The sequence below is a fragment of the Charadrius vociferus genome, unplaced genomic scaffold (genome assembly GCF_000708025.1).
Source record: "Charadrius vociferus isolate BGI_N301 unplaced genomic scaffold, ASM70802v2 scaffold755, whole genome shotgun sequence".
Classification (NCBI taxonomy): Eukaryota; Metazoa; Chordata; class Aves; order Charadriiformes; family Charadriidae; genus Charadrius; species Charadrius vociferus.
In genome coordinates, this window is record NW_009648446.1 from 96,439 (window position 1) to 119,752 (window position 23,314).

Here is a 23,314-nt window from a genome sequence, read left to right on the forward strand (position 1 = left end):
TAAGATGCACAGTTAAAAACACATCTGTTCCAAACGCAGTCATAAAGACATGCAAAAAAGAATTTAAAAATACTTAGCACTATTTTTCACACAGAGCGATAATTCTTTCAGAGCTGATAAACAACAATTCTTCATTAGTCTAGATATCTCAATGGTACAAGAAACAGTGATGCAGAATCAGAGTTCTGTGGAGACATACGGACATAAATAATTTCACAGAACATACAAAATGAAAAGTAGTAGAAGTTGGCAATCAAATACCACTGGGAAGTGTGACCCCTGATATATACAGTAATTCAAATCAACAATGAGTTAGGCAGTTCTCTTAAGAAAACTGATTTTCAGCTATGCTCTAGAATTTTAAAACTCAAAGGATTCTTTTTTAGCATCTGAACCATGCCCTGCCTTTGCCATTCTTTTTGTTTGAGCAGAATTAGCATCGAAACTCTTCACACTACTTTTTTTTTTTTTCCAAATCTGTTGGTATATACTTAAGATAGAAAAGTTGAAGGAAACCCTAGTTTTAACACAAACCTTGCTCCAAAAGTTTGTTTGTTCAGCTTTTCCAAGACAGTCAATGACCTTCTGTACACTGCTAATTCTCACATATGTATCAACCATGAAAATGACAAAAATGCAGCAATATATTGCAATAGACACATGAAAATTAAAGAGAGGCCCAAAAGCAAGAGGTTACAAACCCAAAACAACAGAGATTTAGGGAACGCAAAGCAACTGCTACCTCACAATTCCTATACTTACTATTGATTACTATTATGCTCCAGTGACTGCTCCAGTGATTTTTATTCCACATTTCCTATTGTATTCAAGTGCTAGGTATCTACAGAAATTAGTATTCTTACAATATCAAAAATATTCCGCCAGTTTTGTTTGAACTACACAGCATTTCTCTTTCTTACCCTTTAAGGCCATCAGAATTATTCAGCCATGGACAAAAAAAAACAAAGGGGAAAAAGTTCATGTCCAAACTTGTATTTTTTCATCTTGATAATCATCACATGCTGCAACTCATTACGCTGTTATTGAGGCACGTATGTTGGCAGCTTTTGGCTGCTGTACTGATAATGCCTACCATGTTTAAAGGAAAGTGATCAGGTCCCTGGATACATTTTGATCAGCTCTGTAATGAGATTTTAAAAGCATTTTTTTAAACTTAAAGCATCTATTCACAGCCAAAAACCTAACGAAGGACTTAAATCTATTTTGGGACATTTAATCATCATCAGTCAAAAAATGAGGACAGCTCTTCAAACATGGCAAGATTCTCCTAGCAAAGTAAGGTTATCCTATCACTTCCACTTCTCTTGTTCTTTACGCTTCAACAGCATTTTTACTAAATTGATTCAAGACATATTCCCTCAAGGCTTCACAATGGACTTGTAGTTTACATCAGCTAGACATCAAAAGCAATACAGAAAAGTTTGCTTTGCTTTAACTCAAGGTTAATTAAAACCAAAATATTACAAAATGCTAAAAGAAGGAAAAAAACAGACTTAAAAACTAAAGTTATCACCCTACTTTATGCACAAATACAATAATCCCTAACAAAGAAGCTGTCAGGCTAGTGACATCAGCTGTTATCAAAACCACATGGCAGTTCTTACTTAAGACTATTTTCAGCTGCGTTTTTAACTCTTCAGTCTGAAATTTTCCATCTCAATTGTCTGCTTCAGGTAGTTCTTCCTCACCCTCCCCTCACCACCACCTTTTAAAAAAAGTCAGAGAATGGCTGGAACATTTTTCTACCATGAAAGGATGTAGGCAAAAAGCCCTTGTAAGCTCTTCCTTTGAAAAACTGTAACCACTTTCCTGCCCTGAATCAGTAACTTGAAATCAGGCTGGACAATGTTTTTGTATGACAGAGGTACAATACACCTTGCTCATTTTGTGAAAAATCTGACCTGATTTAGCCAAGTTACCAGCTTCTAGAAATCAGAGTTTGTACGTATTTTTCGGCAGGATCTGCTGGAGCTTAACAACCAATCACCAAATAGTCCATCCTCAGTGACCTTCTGCATGTCATCGCCATGAGCAAGGCAACTGAGTTAATTAAGTTCCTCTATGCTCTGGTTACGAGTGAAGAGCCAGATTTTCACTGTAAAAGAAGTCTGCATTTAACACTCTTGCATATTTCTGCAACTTCACCTATGCTGATATCCCTACCAAAGTTGAAAACAGTGGTGTGTCACTTGTTGTTGGGTAACAGTAGGATATAGGGTATACTGACAGAATGTGTGGAGGGAACGTGGAGAAAATAGTTTGTAGTAGAGACTAGAACTGGAAGCTTGAAAGAATAAACTGGGATTGACTAGACAAGGAAAGAAACCAAGAGGAAAGTAAGAAGAAGATGTGGTAGTGGATGAGAAAAAAATTAAGCCAAATGAGCAATCCCAGGCAGAACAACTCAGAACTGGGGATCACCAGGACTGGACGGAGCAAGGGACAGAATACAGCTGGCAGAATATATGTGGAAGGGAGCTGGGTCACAACAAAACACAGAGAATATCCACCACCAGGAACCAGAAACACAGAGAAGGAAAAATAAATAAATAAATAAATAAATAAACAGAAGCGAGGGAGAGTGAGAAGAATTAGGAGGCAGGAAAAGGCTGACAGCAGAGGGACAGTCAAGAGATGGTCTGGGACTAGTCAGGCCTAAATATTTGATTGAAAAGACAGAATCAGTGCGGCACTGGAGATTGGCTTGAGGCAGGGACAAGATGGAAACGTAGGCAAAAAACTAAAAAAAGTCTGTCTTCAGAAGCTATTGGAAAATGTAAAATAGTACCCTAAAGACTTATTATCCTCTGCAAGTATCTGCAAACCCCTTCCTCCCCCTCTCAGAAAAAAATCCCACTTTACTACTGATAAAAATTCAGTATAACAACCCATAACTCTTACTTTCTTAATTCAAGCAAAAGTAATGTTTATGTACTAGCTTTAAAAGCACCAATCCTGCTAATTATCAACATAAGACCCATATCACAGAGTATCAGTCTTCACATTTTCCTATTTTTGGTTTATTTTAACTAGAAAATTACATGTAGAAGCACGTTTATGAAATATTAAACAAATACCAACCTTGGAATTTTAATTCCTTGGACATCAGGAACTCCTCCATATAAGTTTGTCTACTAGCATTAATTCTGTATTTATTACTACATTATCCCAAACTATTTTTTCTATTCTATCTCATTCATTTAAAAGGATATTTTCTGGGAAAAACTACAAGTTGTATCTTGAAGGACAGCACCGTCTTTAAGACCCTGCTTTCAATATTATGGAATCTAAATGTTATATAGCAGAACAGGTTTTTAATCTGAGCTTTTGCCAAAGGATTCTTAACTGGCTGCATTAATAGTTGTGTATTAATAGTAAATCGCAAGACCTTTCTAAGGCTTTGCATTCACAAAAAATAGCACCTTAACTCCATTCCCTCTCCAGCACTCCCATTTGTTGCAATTGAATTGGATCCATTGTGCAACTTCAGAATGCTAAACAGCAATATACTAAGAGAAGTCAAAATTATCAAATAAAGCAGAGATGCAAGCTTCTTCTCAGACCACTAGAAATAAAGATGACTGCATTCGCAATTTTCATGCATAAGGCAAAGAAACCATACAATGAACCCCCCCGACACACACTGCTTTTTTATGTGACTCCAAGAAACCTGCATTATTGTTTAGAAGGTACTTTCTTCTTCCTCTGAAAGAAAGTACTTTATTTCATTGCTGTTTCTGATCATTTATTTTAATGTGAAGAACAGTCACAACATATCTTAAAATAAAGTAAAGCACTCTTTAAATGAGAAATTTAGAATTAGTAACTAGTAATAATACTAACCAACAAGATTTTAATTTTATGCATTATAAGAATCAACAGAGTAAAATAAATGGGTTGGTAATAACTGTATTGGAGTATAACTTACCAAAATACAAACTAGTAGAAATATATAGTATACCCTTATATGCTTAGTTCAAAAGCACTATTCATCAGAGCATTTTAAAGACATTCTGAAGACTAAGTATAAAGTTAGAGATATTAAAGTTTGTTTTAAAAAGCTGAACCATGGCAACAGGCAACTCAGGGTAGGCCTCACGATTTAAAAAGTTTTGAGTTGTGATATTTGCTTTGCTCCCCAGGCTATGTTACCTATCCAGCTCTGGGGTCCATACCAAGCACCTTGACTCCAACACTGTTTACCATGCAACATACCATTCAGAGAAGTCAATACATATCTCATGATCCTATGATCAAAAGTGATGATTTAGGCCCAATACTGCAGTGTTCGTGCAAAACTGAACTTCAGAAATGGATTCTGGCACAGTGAAAGAGATCTCTGTTCCTTGTTTCTTTACCGTAGATTATTTCTAACTTACCCCTCCAAGCTGTCGCTAAAAAATCCAATTATTCAGATTTGAGAGATTTTAGAGCTTCCAAGTTGCTCAGCCCCGCCCCTCCCTTCCCCCTCCCCCCAATACATTCTTCGCAGCTTTTTACTGAATGGTATTCCAACACATCAAGAGTTTCTAAAATAATTTTAGGTAACTGGTTTTTGTGCAACCTGTCCAGCCTGTCCCTCCACCTCCTCCTTGTATTATCTCCTTTAAAGAGGGGAAAACATTTGATCTTTATTTTCAAGGAGAGTAACACTTACTATTCATGCACACATCTGTACAGTACTGATTACAAATCTTTGTCAAAACAAACAGCGAGCAGCTGCTTGACTGCTTTGCTGTGTTTAGTCAAACTAGAAACCTTTTTTGTTTCCTGGAAAGCAACCCAATGACCAAGATCAGTAAGAAATTCATTGTCAGCAAGAATAGGCTCAAAGCAACTGGATGCTGCACACACTCAGACCCTACATAGTTTCACAAGAAGGCTATAAATGCAGCAGTCCTGTTTTACTCCCCATCTGTCATGGCTCGGTGCAGCCTGTGTGCTATAAGGCTGCTCCCATGGAGGCTTTGAACCCTTGTAAATACATCAGTGGCAGACAGGGATGGTACTCTAGTGTCCTGTTTTGTCAAGGACAACAGACAGAAAAGTAGTAACATTTCAAAATGCACACCTAAAAAACTGTCTGTAGAGTAGAAAATGCTTACCTGCTGAGCTAAGCAAAACACTGAAATCTGTTCCTCTCTGTGATTCCCCACGTTCACTCTGTCCCTCTTTTTCTGTATCCTCATAGCGGCTCCAGTTGGAAAAAATCTTTCTTCTTGAATAGCTTTTCAGTTCCTCCTTCTCTTCTTCCTCTCGTGATTCAGCATCATCATCCTCTTCTACCTGTGATATTTAAATGGACAGTTAAGCCATTGTAACTCAATAGCATTTTGTTCTGTATTTAAACATTCATTCATTCATTCATACAAACAACTCCAACCACAGAATTCAAACCCAGCAAGACAAATCAGCCTGGATCCCTGTCAAAATTTCAGATCAGGTGCTACCATCTTCCTGAACTGCGTGCAATCATCGATAGTATAATCAAAAGCACCTAGTGAAAACTTCAGTTCTTACAGGGGTCAAGCAGTGACACTGATGCAAGTTCCACTTGTTTCCCTCCTATTCTGGAAGCCCATAAAGAACAGCTTCCTTCCTGAAATTAAGAGCGACGTGTATGCAGCAGAACTAAGAAGTTAATCACAGTATCTCTGTCCAAGTGTTGCGGTGATACAGATGATAACTGAAAGAACTGATGCTTCTAGAGCAGAATAAGAAAAAGATAATATAACAAATACTACAGAAAAACATCCGGAAAGGGTGATCTATGTAAGAATTTCCATTATAACAAACTGCAGGGTCTTAACTCAAGTAATATTGAATAATTAAGCAAATTTATTTCCTTCATGAAAGCCATTTTATGGAAATACACATGGAAAAATTAAATAGACTACTGGCAGTCAGTCTACTAGCCCAAACACTTGAAAGCTCTAGGGTGAAAAGGAGAACTCATTGCAGAGTCAGCTTAAGACGCAAACAAAATAGGCATGTGCCACAAGTACTCAACAGCCATGGAAAACAATTCCTTCCCTTGAATCCTCTATATCTCAACAGAGCTGCTTGCCTCTCCCAGAGCTTGGGGATCAGCTGGAGTGACTATCGGTTCACAAACAGAAAGATTTGCTTCCTGGAGGAAGGAGCACTCAACAGGCAAGAGGAGAACTGAGAGCACCCAGAAAAGTTCTGTACGACATACTTTATGCAGAGGTCTAAAGCTCTGAAGAGGTGAAGTAAGGGAGTCAAGAAAGAAGAGATTCCCACCGTGTCTGCTCCCAAACATCCCTGCTGACAGTTCCACTCTCTCTTCTCTCCTTTACTCTATCTCGCCTTTCACAAATCACAGTGTGCTGCTGCCGTAAGATTAAATTTCACTTTCCCAACAATAAGTACATTCTTCATGACCAGAGCAGTGAAATTCAAGTTTATCTACACTGCTGTAAAGCTTAAAGCCGTCTCCAGTCAGCGTAAAATAATTTTAAAAGCAATCTACCTTTCAGTAAGTTATTACATATCCATAAGCCAAAACACCCTTACTGCTTACCATCAGGCACTGGTTTTAAAGAGGACCTTGGCTTTGACAGTTTAAACCAAATGTAATTCTGAAATGAATGTGAAGAGCAATTATTTAAGTTTAAAAAAAAGCCCTTGTAAGTGAAGAGCTGCAACACCTTGTGCAGAAAGATTACTAAAAACTCTAGTAGTTGCCATTTCTAAAACTACATTAGGGTTTTTTTAAGCACATACTGTGGACTTATATACTGGTACAACATTGGACAACCTGGCAAAAACTGCACAAAGCCACTACCAGGAACAAACCACCATCACTTCATTAACTTGTTTTATAACCGATGAGCTACTTTCATAGCTCAAGAAAGGACATAGAGTAATGCAACACGTTTTGGATTGATTTTAGAAATCCATTGTGAAGATAGCTTAACTCCTCCATAGAGAATTTTCTAGTTACATTTTGGCTCAGCTAGGCAATGACAAACTGGTTGAGATGTTCAACTGTCCAATTATGCAACAGAAAAATTCTATCAATGCCAAATAAATCCCTGTTCCACACCAATTACTATATTTATATGCAAGTACATCATCATAAAAAGAAGACTGACACAGACAAAAAAGTAGGAAGTAGCAGTCTGTGGCCAGTGGAGCATTACTACTTCTTATTTCTGAAAATATATTAAAAATTACCAAAAGTAGCAGTGAACCCTGTTTCATGGCTTTTACACAGATTTCCACTGAAACGGCACAGCATCTTCAAACGATTGTGAAAGTTTAGATTCTCCCATGTTTGATGTCTTAAAAATGACTGCCCAGCATATTATAGAAGTAGCAAAATCAGAACAAGAATAATGACTTCCCAAGAAAAATAATCCATCATATCTTCATAAACAAGCTTCTTTCAGCACTGTTGGAGAGATGTGGTTAGGAACAGCATGGAGGAATGGTAAAATCAAAGACCTTAAAAACAGATTAAAAGCTGTCATAATTATACAAATGTACTCCCAGTTGTTAAATAGCCAACAAGAAGGAAAATATTCTGTGCATTCTCACTGGTTCTTTGCAATTTTTAGGTAAATTCTCTTTTCTTTCTATTTGTCAGATGAATACATTAAATTGGTTGTGGACAGCTAGTTGTTTGTGTGAGCAGGGGGACGAAGTCACAACTCTGTATTACTGCAGACTAATCCAGAGCTACAGCTTTCACAGAATGAAGGTCAAATCCACTAATATCAAGATAAGATTCAACTTATTTCTCTTCTGTTCTTCTCCTATAAATTGAATTATTTGCTATAAGCCAGCTAATCTAGTGGGATTCAGTGCCCAAAATAACTTGGAGTTGATACAATTCACAAGTGAAAGCAGGAATAGCGTTGTACTTCAGTTTTGTTTTTAAGAAAAGTTCAGAATCACCTTAGGCAACTATGACATATGTAATTGCTTGTTATAGACCTGTTTAAAGGATTCAATCCTTTCAGCTGTCAATATAAACAAAACAGGAGTATCACATTATTATTTTAACAAGCTTCCCGTAAAATAATATGGATTGAAATGTTTTCTCTTAACTGGACTAAATCCTTTTTCACATTTTGATATTGGCTATATTACACAGCACACCTTAAGGAAATTTTGTTTCTTTGAAGTAAAATCATTAACTAGAACTTTAAGAAATAAACCTCAATTCTCAGGAGTTACTAGCAGTTGTGCAGCCTGGTTCCCCAAGTACTCTACTGAGATTTACTTTTGAAGTGAGTAAACTTCCAATACAAACCTGCTTACATTTCCAATAATATTTAATGGAAAATTTTACGTGATGCACTGCCATGCTACAAAATAAAACTGCAAATAATCACATTCAAATACTCAACATTCAAACAACTTAAAGATGCGTCTTCAGCATTAAAATTACCAAATACATGAAAAAACTCTGATCAGCGAAGCTGCAGAAAATAATTTGCTCCTACCATCTCACATGAGACAGCTACCATCTAAAGTAAGAACCTCAGAAACATATAAACATAAATCTTCATTACTTTCTTCTTAGCTGCCTATTTAGCTAGACTATATGCTGCTACCATTATCATCATAACTGACTGAAAATGAGTCTTAATCAGTACAGAGCAAACATCTGTCCTATGTGTAGTGAAATAAAATAACTTCCCTTCTGCCTCATCCTCAAATAACAAATGATACAAGCTGAAACAAATTCTAAAGCCAACTCAAATATAACCTTTAAAACAGCATTACTCAGGTAAGGAGAAGAACATATGCCTTTAAACAGTATTGAACTACATCTACACATTATTGCTCAGTGCTATAATGCACCATGATACCACAGGATGTATAACATTTATCTGCCGTGTCTCTGTTTCGGATAGTATTACGTGCATTACCATTTGCATATTTCTTTGAAATTTTGAGAGTGGGGAAGAATGCAAAAGCCTAGCTGAACAAACCCAGGAAATCTTCAGACTGTTTTGCATATCAGAAGAAAAAAACCACAGCGTTCTGCCCAAACACTAAGTTCATCAAAGTCATTCTGCCCCGCAGAGGAGCTTGCGTGATCTGGGGTCTTCTGCCAAGGAACGGATTTTCATCCTTTACCAGAACCTATGACTCTGCTTTCCTTCTGAAGGAAAGCAAAATGCATAGCACACATGACCCCAATCTACAGCCTCTACCACTGCAAAAGGATATTTTAGTACACTCTCCTTTATACACTAATTTGCATACAGGGTTGGGGAGGGTATAGTACTGAGAAAAAACAGGAAAGCGGGGTTTCTGTTTGACTTTTCTTACAGAAAAGAATATGTTGATACACATGGTTCAGGAATGAAGGGGTCAAAATGAAGCAAAAGTTGTTCTGAACAGGCAAATTCCCCCGGGATCATCCTCCTGTAATTCCCTGGAACCCAGAGTGGTTTGGATCAAACCAAGGCTGAAGTACTCAATGGAGAAAGTGCAACAGTGACCTCTTGAATCCTGCTTCAATTATTCAAGCACTATTCGCTGCAAGTGCAGTCAGTCCTAGCATGTTAAGCACACGCGTGCAAACACTCAAGAATTCTTGAACTCACAGCCCTTTAAAAAAAAAAAAAGCCTAAAAGTGCATTAGAAGTCAGAGCTTCCATTAAGACTTTCTAAAACTGTGTTTATTACCCTTAGGAAACCAGAGGAGCTACAGCTTATAGCCTTCTTCCTGTTCAGTTCTATTAACTCTGTAAGAAAAGTTTAAAATGTTTAATCTCTGTCAGTACTTTGAATATTCTACAGTGACTGGGAGGAACGTGGAACCAATATATGTTCAGCTTGCCTTTCTTTTGGCCAGCTGCCCTTCCCCATTACGTAGGTATCACGCATTATTAGATTTACGTTCTTACTTCTTTTGTAGTATTTCTCCCAATTCTCTTCCCAAGAATGTCACTTTACTGGACATATGAAAACATAGTTTAAACTTTTTCATTAATCTGTTAGAAAGTTCTTCCCAAATTTATACAATAACCTTTTCATTTTATCTTCAGAAACTCTGTATAATTATATTGATGAAGTGTTACTTTTCCCCTTTGTTACTGTAACTTCTGTATTACTGTTTTGGATGTTACACCTCTCAAAACCATACACATTTCCTTAATCTTTTCCATTCTTTATTAGGGGCACTTACCTACAATACCCCAGACATCTAATATATCCACACAGAGTCCACAAAAAATAGTTAGCCACTGCCATTCATGGACATTTGCATGTTCAGGGACAGTGAACATTTTCTGCTCTCCAACCAGCAACAGCACACACCAATTCCTTGAGAACACTTCTGTCTTGATTTCCTCTTCCCATCTTGGATACTGCTGTAAGGTTGTGGCCGAGTGTGATGACGTTCAGGCTTATATGTGTCAGTCACAATTTCTCTTCTCATGAGGAGAAAAGGCTAGCAAGACAAAATGAAAATAGCCTATGGGTTGAATCTGACCTAGACTATCAGCTGGATCATGAGTAGGCAGATATCTTTTCCTCATTTGTATTTAAAATCTGTGCAGAGACAATTTCTCCTCTCCTTCTCATCCTAATTTGAGCAGCATTTGTTACAGTCAAATTCTCACAGATGGAACTTGTAAGTCACAGGGTCAAGAAACCATATATAATAAGCAACATAGCAGCTCACGATCTCTGCATTTTAAATTGTTTCACAGAACAGAAGTCTGTACACAGAGGCTTGTATGAGTGACAATAAGTAAGGTAGCTTGCCTGATATTAACTACTGAGTGGTTCCTCTAGGCAGACATAAGTGGAAACGTGAAAGACTTACAGTTATGCTTTAATGACTTAAATTGCACTTGGGAAGACATACTTGCTTTTCATTTCATGGTTCAAGGTTATTGCTGGTGTAACCAAACAGGAGCAATGAGATTACACCAGGAATTATCTTAGCACAATATGAATACAACACAATCTCAAAAAGATTTCTTTTTTTTTTTTTTTTTGTAACAGTGCTCATTAAATGCCCTTTTTTTACCTTAAAGACAGAATCCCTTGACAGCTTAATTTTCTCTATCACAATGATTGACAGGCTTATACCTTATGATAGTTATATATAGTAAAATAATCTTCAAAAAAGTTGTTCTGATCTTCCACATTTACCTAATTACAACCCCTAGATATATGTCCCTCTTCTCTGTCTTGTAGGTAATTAGAGATTTATTAACGTTAAATCTAAACTCGGCAAAGGAATACATTATTTGATTTATTGTGGTGGAACTTTAATAGGCTCTCTAAAATACGAACTGTATAGTAAAAGTAAAACAGAACATATTTTCAGAATTATCACAAATGAAAGCAGAACTGCACTTTTAAATGCATTTATTAATGCTATTATTTTACAAAACATATAGCACTACTGCAATTTTATCGATACTGATGCAAGTTTGTAGGTGTTTGTCAGTGTATTATATACATACTCCACTATCTGGGAAATTCCCATGAAGCATGCCAACATAGTGTTCTGCCTGCCTAGGAATATTAATGATAAATTTCTGTACAGAGAAAAAAGAGCAAGTTAGAACAATAGAAAAAGGTCAGTATGAAATCAGAGTGGAATACAATCCCCCAAACTATTTTTATTTAGTACTCTTAATCTCGATTTTAGAAAAGTAAATGAAAGAGAAAGATTCGTAAATTTCCCTGAAAAATAAGATTTACCTAATGCATTGATACCATAAGATACCATAGCTTCTTTCAGAGACAGAAAAGAATATTTAATAATACTCAGCAACACCTGCCAAAAATTGAGCTGCTAGCTTATCTATACTGCATTGTTTTCAACCGACATCATATTCACAAGCCTGACCAAAATAACAATGAAAAAGTAAATATAATAATCTTGTCTACCAAATTATTTTGCTTCAAAGTTCATGCTTATTCTATCTATAAGATGTAAATAATTGGAACTGATTAAAAACTTCAAATGAAAAAGATTATTTCCCCATTACTGTTCAACTAAAAAAAAAAAACAAACCACCTCTAAAAATATTCTTTGCACTCAGTAAAGTTATAACATGATCAAGTGCCAGGAGGCTACAAGTCGTATTTCATCTTTCTCACAGATCATTACTAATATTTCCACAAGCTATAGCCATATTTTGTACGAGTCTTACACCTCACTGAATTGGAACAACAGCTTCTATTATGAGCTAAATCTCTCCCTTAGACTCACTGAGCCAGGAAAAAAAAAAAAAAAAGCCCCACAGGCAAACAGCTTGGTTACTTTGTTTGTAACTACTGATTTAAATGGCAGACCTTCTTCCCTTTCAAAGAACTAGAAAAGAATCCATAAATTCTGATGTTCACTTCCCACTGCTACCTCAGAAATACCTCTGTAACCTGCTAGCACACGGTTAGCTGCATGGTCCTTCAAATGGGTGGCTTATAGGAGCAGAAGGAACCAACCTCTACGACATACCGCTGCAGTTTTGTACTGCAGCTTCTAAAGACCCAGTTTGAAAACTGTTGACTCATAGATAAATAAACTTAATAACCATACAATGTACATTCACAGGAAATAAGTCTCAAAAGCTCTACTCTCTAACATCAGAAGCACACTTTGGAACTTGGTAAAGCCTGTAAAGTATTTATTTCAGAAACTGCGTATTTCAAGACTTCGCTCATTAAATACAGGATTTTCCAAACTACAAAGCCACCATCTAAAACTTAGCCCTACTCATTTAGACTAAAACTCCAAACTGAAGGATGTTTGATAGGGTATGTTTCAAGAATGGTATCATCATAAATTCAGCGCTCATTCTGCACTAATTGGGAAACTCAGTAGCGAGTCAACAACCTGTGTTAACTGTAGAAGTAGTCCTTTGCCTCCCTTCCCCACGGCTGAGCCATGCTGTGAGCAAAGAGCCTGTTGGAAGCTTGTCCAGCTGCTGGCTGTAGATAAAGAGACTTTTGATTTTCTAAACTTGCCGAGCCAATGCATTTCCACCAACAGAAAATTAACTGTATTTTTTCTTTAATTCAGTGGAAATGATTATATGAAAGTTACTGGCAACTATGCAAACTCATCAAGCAGTTTATACAAAATTGTCACATGGACCTTCACAAAACCTGGCAGCTCTATTACTTTCAAACTGACAGTAACTTAAGAAAGCTGAATGTTTTTCTTACAAACATTCAGTCAAAAGTATGAGTGCAAACATAAAATAAGGAGCCTCTGCCTTGACAGAAATGACATGTTTCAAGAAAACCTTACAATGTAAGTATATTGCTACAAAGGTTATAGCATTTTCAGTTAGATTACTGATTGTTCCTATGCATAGGCTATACTCACCAAAGTCAAGGCGTTTATATATTGCATACATACGGATCCACATATGTGAATGTTGTGTGTCACATTCTAAAACCATATGATATTTGGCATTCTGGATAGGTTAAGGAAAATTTCTATAGAAAGTTATTTGTTCTTACAAAAGGTGCCATTCCTAAATACAAGCATCCTGAGCTGCATTTGCGATTGACGTATTCAGAAATTGATTCAATTCTTATGTGTTAATGTCACAGTATTACAGACTAATCCAAGCTGAAAGGGATTGCAAGAGGTCATCTTGTCCAACTACTTATTCAAAAGAAGGTCAAAACTGAAATCAGACCAAGCAGGTTGGGGCTTTGTCCACTCAGGGACTGAAAACCTCCAATTCTTAGTCTTTCATTTTGTTGTTTTATTCTAGCCCTTCTAAAATTGCAAAAGCAGTTGTATTATCAGCTTTAACAATAACTTGTACAGAACACAAGAAGTTATATAACACCAGGAATCAAAGTTTCTTGAGGGTATATATTCACCTCAAAAGTTCAATAACAGACTTTTTTAAAGACATTGCTATTTTGCCAGTCGTCATGAGTCAATGAGTAAGATAGCCTCTCTCAGTAAACATATTTGTTACAAACTTATGTATTGAAAAGCTTCGTACTTCTGCAACCATACCAATGACGAAATAGAAGTATGACAAATTATACAAAAAGCTCACTCAAAGCAGCATTCATCTGCAGAACAGAGAAAAATTTGCGTCTTGATCCTAACCCACAAAGGTTATTTCATAAACTTAAAGTCTGCTCTAAAGAGTAAAGTTTAGAGAACACCTCAGTTATACACAGACAAGGCTAATGTGCATTTAACACCCCTACATTAACACAGTTTTAGAACAAAAACAACACAAATCCAGCAACTCTCTACAAAGATCAAAACCCACACGTTGAAGCAGCTTCAGAGTTTCTCATGCAAGGAAAAATATGTGACAAAGTCTCTCAATAGATCCATTTTTTGCCACAATGAAAAAAAAAAACCAAAACAAAATAACAACCACCTTTTGAAATATCTCAGCTGTGTTATGTCAAGAATGAAGAGTTCTCTAAAATTTGTTACATTTGAATAACAACATAACTATTTCCTACCTTTAAATCCAAAAATATTTTATAATATTTAGTACCAAGTTAAAAGTTTAAGTTTTTTTAAATGCATCTATTTTGTAAAAAGAAAGCACATAGGGAGTGAGACATTATTTTTCTATGGATTTCAAAACATAAAAATAACTAGTGATATTCACCCACACTTATATTTTCAATTGGCACAGCATTAAAGGAGAAAAAATTCTGAAAGACACCAAACAGAACAGTATTCTTTGAAATTGTACACCTAAACTGGTGGAAAAATAATCAATAGTTTTCTTCTCTTTCCTACTGTTACCCTTCTGCCAGCTTAAGTTCCTTGTATCAGTTCACAGCAGAATGAGAGAAGCACAAATAACGGTTCGATCGGCTGGAAGCATGCCACGAAACATGGGATCTGGGAAGCAGGTCCTTCCTTCATATCTGGCAGCAGTTACCCGCTAGATTGGCTAAGCGTAGTGGTAAGCCATGTCCTTGGCTTTCATTTCCTGCATTGCTAAACTTGTTTTTCTAAAGCCAATTTTGTTTTCTCTTCCAATTAAAGACTTGCAGATTCACCATTACTACTCCTGTTCCGCATAATACACAGGGACACACAGGTGTTCTTTGTCAAATTCACATGTTTTTTTAAACAAAGATAAAAATATACTTTGCTACAAATACTTATGCTGATTGATAAAACTTTCAACATGAACTTCAGAACGTTTGCTACTGGTTTTAGTCCCCTTTTTCAGTTACTGCTGTGACATAGTCACTGAGAAATTTAGTGCATCATTTTAGAGGTTCAGTATACATTGATGATTAGTTCACAGTGGGAAATTCCATCTTGAATTAAAGTTAAAACACCTAACATCTGTCACTTTTTCAAATCAACTATCACATAATAACATCATACTGCAAACACAAAAATATTCACATAATGAAAATTAAAGATGTAAAAGGAGACACACTACTAATTTGAAACCCTAAAAAGGTGCTATATAAGGAATTCAAAGGGACAGCATTCTGCTTTCCTTCTCCCTTTCACTATGTCCACAACACTGTCAGCAGCACAGTCCCACAGTTTTTCATCTTGCATTACTAATATACTGCCATTTCCTAATTACAATTTCACACGCTACTGAAAAACCTCACATCTCTACTACTCTTCTATCAACAAACTGGCAGATCCAGACATCATGCATTTTTGAAGTTAAGCTGAATTATTACTTTTATGGTGTGGCACAACTAAGCAGTAAGACTGCAGTTACAAATAGCCTCATTTGACAATATTTTCAGAAAGGGGTGTCAAAATGGGATAATTTTTAGAACCAATAAACAGACACATAGTAAATCAATGAACAAGAATTTATATAAAAGATACTAAGGATAAAAAGCAGATTGCCTAACATGCAAACAAAATGCATAACCATAAAGCTGAATGCAAAACCACGTATCAAGGAACGAGCAAGGAGGATACATATATTGAATGACACTGATTTAAAAAAAAAAGAATTGAGTCACACTAGACAAAATAACCACGTATTACAGCAATGCTACATCAAAAGGATACTATCCTCAGCTCCCAGGGTTTTAATTTTAGTATTGGTCGCAGAACTGCTGTTTAATTGCTTTCTTTATATGGAGGAAAACAAAAAAAAAGATGCAGAGAGTAAAAACTACGCACTTGATAAACAGACACCAAATCCCCTCTTCTTCCTTGTCTTTTCAATGACTTGAGAAATGTATGGGCTGGTCAGTCAGGAAGACCAGGTTTCCTCCTTTTCATTTTCATAGGTGTCTGCAAACCATGCAGTCAACATAGTGATGCAAGGAAAGGGGAAATGAGCAAAAAAGTAATTCATCAAGGATACATTTCCAAACTCAGAGGCTGCAATCACTGCCTCATAATCAAGGCAGGATTTCCCTGACAGTGTACCCAAGAGGTGAAAAAAAGCAGCCACACATAGCCTCCATTATCAACTTTCCTTGCGCAAGTCATCAGCCCCGTTTCTAGCACAAACTCGGCAAAAAAGAGGAACTAATGAGCTGGAGTTCCCTCCGGCACCATGCAATGTGCTCTCCCCTAATTAATTTGGCAAATTACTGCCAAACATCTGATTTGTGGCAGGTTTGGTTCAAAAAGAGATAGGCTTGTGTAAAACCACACGCACTGTAATTCAGAATACAGCTGTATGACAGGTGATGTGTCTCTATGATGGCTCCTCCAAAACAAAAGGCAGCAACACACTACAGCCCTCGTTTTCAAGCTCTTTTAATAGTATAGCTCAAAGACGGTTTAGATAGTAGTATAGCTCTCAAAGCAGTATGTCCTCCAATTGCTATACTATAGCTTGAGAATTAATGATGTGAACACGTTTGGGGATTCTGTCTACATATTAAAATATCAAGATAACACAGACAAAAAACAAAGTGTAGAGACATCATACTGTCCTCACTCAGGTAAGTCAGAAACAGGATTCTATACCAGCAATGCGTGGCATGCACTTGGTCTCAGGGCAGTGGCCAACTGCAGGCAACAGAAATACGAGAATTTATCAAAAACCTCTAACAACTACATCACCACTGTACGCTTTCGATGGAAACATGAAACTTTCTCCAGCAAAAGTAGTTCTGTTTGTCCTAAAATGACCTGAGAATAGATGGAGACTGGGGCATAACAGAGGAGAATGCCAAAACAAAGCATCACAAAGAGATAGTGTAAATAAATACAATCCATATTTATTCAGCTACTGCAAAACTACAGTTTATCCAGAAAGTGGAAATGAATTCAATTCCCTTCTCTGCAAAACGCATTTCATGTTGCATTCTCACATCCCATGAGAATACAGTGACTTTACATACTCCGAAACGGGTGATCTAGCCTGTCTTCTCAGCCAGACCTATTCTACTTCATACAGCAATCGGACACTCCCGCAGAACTTGAGAAGGTGGTGGCCTACGCGCCATGCAGATGCCCAACCACCACACACACACCAAAAAAAAGAAACAAAAACCCTACAACACTCCACATGATTAAAAATTCCTGCTCTATCTTTATAACAATATCATGTTTTTACATAAAGTACAAAAGGACTGAAAAAAGGGAGTTGAGGGAAATTTAGTTCAACAAGTATTTAAAGTCCAATGGCAGGTAACTTTTCAGAGAAGTGAAAAAACTTGACTGGACTTTGTATTTAAACTGGGAAGAAAACAGACCGCAGTTTGAACTTGTTCATTTTCTCCACATTCTCCAAATCCTTTCCTTCATTACTTATTGCAGATTGAAACCTTTTCATCATACACTCTCTGTGTCTAAAACAGGCTCTGTGTGTCCATTGACTGCCTTTAAAAAAAAACAAACATCAGGGCTAATGTCTCTTATGCACAAGCTGTTTCTAATGTAAACTGGCAGACACAAGGATGATTTTGCTATATATTTTGAGAAAGAGCTGAAAATAATACATTGCTTCATTTAGAGACATTTTTTCTGCATCATAAACAGCATTTTCAGTGGCTAACAAAGGATACAATAAGGCAAGAAAATAAACAATTATTGTTGATAAGCGCATCAATCTGCTTTGCTGTCTCACTGAAAATAATTAAACCACTTTTCATTATACTTACTCCTTCAGGGTTTCACATAATTTAGTTAAGATTTTTCCCCTTCCAATCATTCAACAGAAAATGAGCATTTGTAAAAGTGATTTAATTGCAATTCTTGGCAGTCAACTTAGACAAGTCAGTATAGGTATTTGCAAATCCTTTTGCTTTTATGCTTTATTTTTTTCCAGACTACACCTAATGAATGCAAAGACAAAAAAAAATGGTATTTAATATTTTGTGCATTGCACTTTATGATTTTTCAACAGTATTAATAAGATTAAATAGTGTTGACAAATGTTAAATCTATTCCATCATTACAGTGACACATGACAGAGTAAGTTAAAAATTATTTCTTCCAAAGCATTAATGGGTATGAGGTCATACATGTAAGTTCATGTGCTCACAGTCTTCTCATACGAGTATATTTACTTATCAACTAGTTTGTAGTGAGCCTCCAGTGATTTTTAAGCATTGCCTCTCATTAACAGAAACAACTTCTTTATTGCTTGCCTAGACACCATAGCTCTTCCAGTACAAGTTCAAATTTCAATTATAAACCGTTTTTTCAACTTGAAGGAAAAAGCTAATGCTTTTTTTTTCCCTTTAGACAAAGGAAGGAAGAACCTCGAGAGAGGTTCTTTCATGAAAAGAGAAAAAAAAAAAAATCCCTGCAAAGAGTAATCCTCTTCACTAGTTTGCTCTATTGGTGACCTTTAGAGAGATCTACCAAAGCTGAAGAGAAGCTTAATTAGCAGAAAGGGCAGCTGAGAGAACAGGTAGCATGAAAAAAAAAAAGCTTTTAGTCTTTATTGTACAGGATGAGAATTTTTGAAAAGGGATGAAATCCTAAGACTGCTTCATAAATATTGGATACTGGAACTCATCACTTTGGGTAAGCTAAAGATAGAATTAGCCAAGAGAGACATCCTATTCTGAAACCTATGTTTTGCATAACAGGAATGATGCTCCAGTTAAAGGGAAAAACATTTCATGAAGCACACAAGAGACTTGTTCTTGAAGTTTTTACATAAAACTGTTACAGTTCCAATGCTCACAAAGTAAGGTTCTAGAAGCTGTCTTACTAACTTCAATAGCAAAAAAAATATTTCTCTCCTTGATTTTTAAAATGCTTTATGGGTAATTCAAACAGATTAGTCATACAACTATGACCTCTACAATATGTAACTTGTAGATAAGGGTGCAACCAAACTTTATTCCCTGAAAAGCATCACTGCAGTTGCAGTAAAACAACATGAAATAACAGGAGAAAAAGTCTAGATCACGACAAGTTAGTATGTTCAAACCTGTTTACAGCTGAAGGAAAAAAACATGACTCCTATCTAGATGGAACATCTGTAAAAAGCCTATCATTAAACAAGGCTCAAATAATTCTATATAAACAGATGTAAACCTACCAAGTGCTCATGAAAAACTCCACTGCGTATTGTTTATTCTGTGACTATCAGCCTCTTGAGAGGCTCAAGAAGCAGTAATGTTTCATTTTTAAATCATCGTTATGAAATTGTTTTATAACTACACTAGGGTGGTATAATAGCATGAATGTTTTCAAATATCTGTCTTTGCATTCACTCAGAAAACCTCTTTGTTATTTGTATATGAAATCTGAATGTAACTTACTGCAGACATTTTAGAGATCACCACTCAAACCTCAAATACCCCTTCCTCATTCATCTCCAAATGTTTTTTTTTGGGGGGGGGAATCCTCTGAAAGATACTTTTCCAAATAGCCTTAAAGAATGTGCTTTCCTAAACCCAACATGGAACGTGAGTTAAAGCAGTGAAGAATTATTGTCCGAGGTCCTCAATGCCCTAATGTCATACTTAAAAAAAAAAAAAAAATAATGTTACAATGTCATTTTATTTTGCAATTGGTCTATAGTTTAATTCAAAAAACCAAGAGCTACTGCACAATGATGCTCTGATCCTGCAGTTAACGCTACTGTGAAGAAGCCCTAAGAATCATCTAGAACTTGCTTAAAGTACAAGCACAAATTACCAACAAGGTAAAGGAGGACTGGGGCTGTATTTGTTGGGATGCACTATGATCCCAGGATTTTATGTGCACATCACATCTTTACCTGCAACAGTTTGCACTGGTTGCCAGCCCTAGGTGCACACAGAACACTAACTGCAGGAGAACATTGCATCCATTTTGCAGTGGTGAGCTCTAGACAATGCTCAACTGTCTGGACAACTGGCAGACAACTTCACTTGTGGTTCCATCAGGAGTGAAACTGCTTTGAGTCCACCAGTATTACACTTGAATGTATTTCACAAGGCAAATTCACACCAAAAAACCCCATCCTTGACAGTAACTGAAACTAAGTACAAAGAGCCATGCGAAAAATACTGAAGGAACTAACTTTTCTCATTAGCACAATTCATTTTTTAATTTTACCTCTATAAATAAATTTTATGCTGAAGCAATAATCTGTTAACAGCCTTGCTAACAATTAGGGTGAAGTAAAAGGAAAAGAAACTTTTGTTGTTTCCATGGGTGTTCCACCTACTGTTACAAATTAAGAGGAACGTAATAAGCCAGTGAAGTCAGCAAACCAGCACAACCTGAGTAATACAGTCTGAAACGGAATACAGAAAGGAAAAAAAAAAAAAACAAAAAACCAAACACCAAAAAAAAAAACCCTTAGTTTGTGGGCAATCAGAAAAGGCTCAAGGCCTCACAAGATGCCAGTGACAGAGCAGTAGCCTAGGAAGAGCTGTAGCCCAGAATCATCACTTTGTTCTCCACAAGACAGAAATCCTGGCTATTCCAGGGTTAAAGAGAGAGTCTGTACAGTCTGTAACTGTACAGTTATCCTCTGGGAAAAGTGAAGCAGGAATAGTAACAGGACCTTGAGGCAAGGTTCTCACACACTCCAGCAGATTTATGGGTTTTACCAGCAGGATCTATTACTAAGCCTACCTGCAGAAGAGTTAAAGCCTTATTTTAAAAAATAACAAAAAAACACATGCACAAAAAAATACAGAGGAACTGCATACATGAAAGACAACAGTGGGAAATGGACCCCCTCTATGCCTTACTATAGAACACCAAATCACATAGGCTTGAAATCCTTCGATTACAAAAACCTGTAAAAAATACTCCTCTGTGCTTGTTATAAGGCTCTAAATCACCACCGAATCAATAATCAGCAATTTTTTGTTTCTTTAAAATACAGTTAAACCTTCTGATAGCTACAAAAGGCTGCGCAACACCATAAGACTGGCTGGAAACCTGTAACAGGGCTCCTGGAACTACCCAGTTACTTTTGTGAGGCAAACAGAAGCAACACTGTATGGAATAAATCTTTAACCAAATTTTATCGCTTCTACAAATTTGTTTATCCTTCAGCATAAATACCCACTATTTCTCACTTGAAGTACCCACACAAAACCCTGCACGATGTTCTCTGGGACCGACTACTCATCCCAGTAGCACAAGATTTTTAGCTCAGCGTTACTGAGTGTTCCCCTTCCTACAAATAACTTTCCTTGGGAGTTGCGTTTGGCACAAAGTCCTAATAATTCATACCCACGCGTGATTTTCATACGTTCCGTTGTATGTTGAGGAAACGCCACCCTGGGATGAGCAAAGCATTCGCACCCCGCGATGCGCACACATCCTTACCCCCCATCACTTACTGCCGGCGGCTTCTGCGGCCGCGGGGAGCGACCAGCGGGCCGGGGCGACCTGCCCGCCCCACCTGCTGGTCGCTGCCGGCATCGCTTCGTCGCCAAAACGTATTTTTAAGGTGGACAGATTCTTCAATCCGTAGTTTTAGTTCTTCCCTAAATTCTAAAATGTTTAGTTTAATACGATGGGAAGCTCCTGGGACAGCTTCTCCAACATTCAAGGCATTACCACTTTTCATTTCCTCTGAATAAAATCCACTCCGTTTTATGAGATAATCAAATATAAATAAGGTAATGATTCAAAGTTGTGTTTTACACAATTAACAAAATATGAAACTGATAAAGTTACTTATTTAAGCTAGCAAATTTTCGGGACAACCTGTTTGAGAGTTACCAAATTACCACCCCAGAGACGTGAGGGGAAAAAAGAGGAACAAAGGCATTTAAGTAGGTGAGGACAGAAATGCACAGCCATCCAAACTATAAAAAAAGACCAAGCTCTTTCCAAGGAAGTTGCCAAATAAAAAAAAATTTTAAAAAAGTCAGACATGATGCTGCATGTTCACCTGTGTAACGAGATGCTTTCAGTACAAGTGTATCAAGTTAAATCAGAAGAGAAGTTGGTAAAGTGCAATAAATATCACTGAACCATTTCACGCTAAACAATCAGGGATTATTATGAAACATTGCAGTCCTCAGCACTGTGAAAAGCAGGTTTCTCTATTGTCTAGAAACTGAAAAGAATAAATTAACTTTGGCTGGATAAAAAGCGTTTATCTTTTTCCATTGCAAAGACAGCCTTGAAAAAATAAAATTAAAAAAAGAGGGCTGTGACAAGTGGTTACACAGCAGCCCTACTGAGTAGGCTCAGTAACCTTCGCCATACTCTTAAAACCTCTGGCAATATTTTTTCTGTACTGTTCTCCACACACTTCCTACACAATGCATTACACAATCTATCTACCCTATCAGTCACAATTTTTATTCTCAATGGCCAAATTAAACCTCCTCCTTCTTAATAATGTTTTTCTTCTTGTCCCACCTAAAATGGATCTGTTTGCAGCAACTTTTCTACTTAATGGCACCCAGGCTTCCCCTGAGTGCCCTCTTTGCAAGACAGAAAAAAAAAAAATAAAAAATCACATCTTTCTTCATTCCTTTCCTTTGAACTTTCTCCAGCTGGTACAAATCTTGCAGAAGTAGACAGAACCAGTTCTTCAGTGTGATTGCATTTCTAATTGGTACCTTCTCATCCATTAAGCTCCCGTCTATAAATTTGCAGCTTAACCAGCCACACACCTCTGCAGATTTTTCCCATGTAAATGTAATTGTCTTATATTTGACCTTGAATTACACCTTACTGCAGGCTCCTTCTCCCATTTGTTGCGACTGTGTTCTGCGCTCCACCCTCCTGCCTACCCTCCTAGTTTAGCACTGTCTGCAAATCTTAACACTGTATATTTTACTCCTTCATTGGAATTATTAATAGAAACACTGAACATGAGCAGACACGGAATGAAGCCTTGCAGAACCCCATTTAACAAACACCAGTTTGACATTGAACCAACCCTAAAGAAGTTTCCAACCTCTTGTTCACACACTTTTC

General features: G+C 36.9%; 1 protein-coding gene across 1 annotated transcript in view; it reads right to left on the minus strand.

Moving 5' to 3' along the window:
* The window catches only part of AVEN (apoptosis, caspase activation inhibitor), a 98,532-nt gene extending 76,835 nt beyond the window's left edge, over positions 1–21,697 (minus strand). The window contains exons 1-3 of the mRNA XM_009885550.1: positions 21,608–21,697; positions 11,484–11,558; positions 5,127–5,307 (exon numbers count right to left, since the gene is read on the minus strand). Of these exons, the coding sequence (XP_009883852.1) occupies positions 5,127–5,307; positions 11,484–11,558; positions 21,608–21,697 (346 nt within the window). The remainder of the gene's footprint in view (positions 1–5,126; positions 5,308–11,483; positions 11,559–21,607) is intronic.
* Between the last annotated feature and the right edge of the window lie 1,617 nt (positions 21,698–23,314).